Source organism: Cicer arietinum, chromosome 4 (assembly GCF_000331145.2).
Source record: "Cicer arietinum cultivar CDC Frontier isolate Library 1 chromosome 4, Cicar.CDCFrontier_v2.0, whole genome shotgun sequence".
Taxonomy (NCBI): domain Eukaryota; kingdom Viridiplantae; phylum Streptophyta; class Magnoliopsida; order Fabales; family Fabaceae; genus Cicer; species Cicer arietinum.
This window is the reverse complement of record NC_021163.2, coordinates 56,587,051-56,589,743: the sequence shown is the minus strand read 5'-3', so window position 1 is coordinate 56,589,743 and position 2,693 is coordinate 56,587,051. Positions and strand designations below refer to the sequence as shown.

At 32.7% G+C, this 2,693-nt stretch overlaps 1 protein-coding gene across 1 annotated transcript in view; it reads right to left on the bottom strand.

Annotated features, from left to right (window-relative positions):
* Positions 1 to 2,252, bottom strand: part of LOC101496871 (scarecrow-like protein 1) — a 3,403-nt gene extending 1,151 nt beyond the window's left edge. The window contains 3 exon segments of the mRNA XM_012715178.3: positions 2 to 917; positions 1,030 to 1,065; positions 2,096 to 2,252. Coding sequence (XP_012570632.1) covers positions 2 to 877 — 876 coding nt within the window. The 5' untranslated portion in view covers positions 878 to 917; positions 1,030 to 1,065; positions 2,096 to 2,252.
* Between the last annotated feature and the right edge of the window lie 441 nt (positions 2,253 to 2,693).

Genomic DNA, 2,693 nt, shown 5'->3' with positions numbered 1-2,693 from the left:
AAGAAGGAGGTTCCTTGCATTTCAAAGCTTTATAAATACATTTTCCAGACGAAGCCATCCGAGCAGCGAGTCCTTCCACCATGTAGGCTGCAATTCTTTCGGAAGGATCTCCTTGAATCGAAACCATCTGCCTTAGATCATCTATCATCGCCGAGGCTTTTACTTCATTTCCATCTGAAAGTGCACTAGCACATTCATAAAGTAATTGCTTTGGGGTCCGAGGAAAGTTTTGTGATATTTCTTTGGTGCTACTGCTGCTACTGAGATTGGACTCTGAGGACAAAGATTCCTTTGGCGAGTCATGACTCAACATGTTCTGAATAGGATTGGCACAGTCGGCAAAGTCAGGATCAATCTCCATGCTCTGTACAGTCCTAAATATGTTTTCTTCATCGTCGTCGCACTCATCATTATTGTCACCAAGCAATGCCCTCTCCAATTCTTGTAGTTTCAATCGCATTTCACCATCGAATTCAAAACAATCCGGGCTCTCATTCTCCAAGAAATCTGATTCAAAGTTGGACTGATAGGCATCACAGTGCCTTGTAGACGAAATATAAGTATCAGTTGCGTTATCAGTAACCATAGATGCTCCTGAACTAGCTCTGAGCTGGTAAGGAGAATCACCATCAGCGTGAACTGAATTTCCCGATATGCCAGAACTAGACGGTTCTATCAGTTCTTCTGTAGGTGAATCACGGAAGTATTTTTCGTAACTCTCGCTCGAGTAAGAATCATTCATGTACATGCTTTTGTGCTTATCAGGAGCAAAATTATGCGAGGACAGGCCAGGTGTAACGTCGGTTCCCTTTAACGAGTATAGCTTGGCATTCCTATACGATGTATCGGCCAGCTCCGGAGATATAATCAATGACATGGTTTTCCTTCTATTCAGTTAGCTCACATAAAACTTCAGTCTGTACCCAAAACAACAAAAATCAATCAGAAAAGTGCTATAAATTCTGCAATCCATTAACCAAGGTTTTTTTCACGCCTTAAAGAAATAGTAAAATAGATCGAGCAACTTACCGATGAAATTTAGTTGAATCTTCTAGGATACCTTTGCTGAGATAGGATAAACAAAATCAGAAGACAACATTAGAAGATGCTTTCAATTAATAAACCGATCTATACAAAGAATGACAGATACGTATACTAAATGTGCTTCGAGTTTAGTACTTCACAAATTGAGACTCCAATGAATTAACTAGTTGAAAATCACTTCAATTTGCAAAAGATTTTATCTAGAAATTGAAGAAAACCTATGTAACTATGGACTTTCGACGCCGTTGCTTGATCCATAAACCAAGACTAAGATTTTGAACATACTGAGTAGTAACTATAATCTCACTTGTCAAGCAAAGAGAATTCAAAATCAAACATCCTTTTTGATAAAATTTTGTTGTTAGCTTTCGTCAAACATTAATGAACATGGTTGACAAAAGATCCATCTTCTTAACATGTGTATTTAACATTAGATCATAATCCAATTGTCAGAACCAAAATGCAATTTATTGAACTAAATGATAATGCTCAGGAAACAATTTGTTTTCATATTGATCTAAGATTTTCTACACAATAATCATTAAACTTATCTTCCACAAGAAAATCATGAAATTCAACAATATACTCTTGTAACATGATATATTTATTATTCTAGCCAGAAAGAACACATAAATAAACTTTCTGCTAAGAAAAACAAAACTAAAGATAAAAACATATTTAATAGATTCACACAACAATTAGTCTTTCAGTTTTATCACATAGCTAAAATCAACTACCATTAATTAAAAAAACATTTTTTTTTTCTGGATAATACCTATGATGGCCATGACAACGTTATTTTAAGACCAAACAAAAAAGATTAAAAGCAGAAACTTATGAATATATATTGTTTGAAATCCCAATTCAAAAAAAAATAAATTAGTATATATAATTGAAAAAAAAAAAGCATAAATAGAAAAAGGCTAAACAAAAAGCTTTTAATTTAGGAGAACCCAAAAGTTGAATTTAGAAAGAAGAATTTGAAGCCAAAATAAAGAGCAATTGGATTGAAAAAGTTAGAAGTAGAAAGTAGAGAAGAGAGATTATGCACCTGATGCAACTAGAAATGAAGAACCAAAGCAATATTCTTAGCTTGTAAAAATTGATTGAAATAGAAATATGGAGAAAGAAAAAAACTGAGCTAAAGCATTTGACCAAGTGACAGAGATTATAACAAGACAACCTCTTCATGACTCGTTCATATATTAAGATTTTTTTTTTGTTTGGTGAAAATCGACGAATCACAAATAAATAAATAATTAAATATATGAGGAGCGTTTTTGAAACGATACGTAGATAGATATAGGAATAATATAAAAATTGTTTATATTTGGGCAACAAAATTACTCTATACCTTAAATTTAATTTAAAAGTTTCCATTCCTTCTTTATCCTTTTATTTCCTCAAGTATTACTTGTTTTAATATCGTTTTTATATTTTCTCAAGTTGTGTATTTAATATTGTTTCCACCTCGGTATTATCAATTTAGTATTGTGGATATAAACTATCCATAGCAAAACACTTTCATATTGTAAGTGTTTATAAACTGTCGTTACTTTTGATTTTAAATAATGTGGAATTGTCTAATGTACATTAAAGATTAACGGGCTAAATGCTTTGTACTTTGTAGCTTAAGCTTTATATGGCAC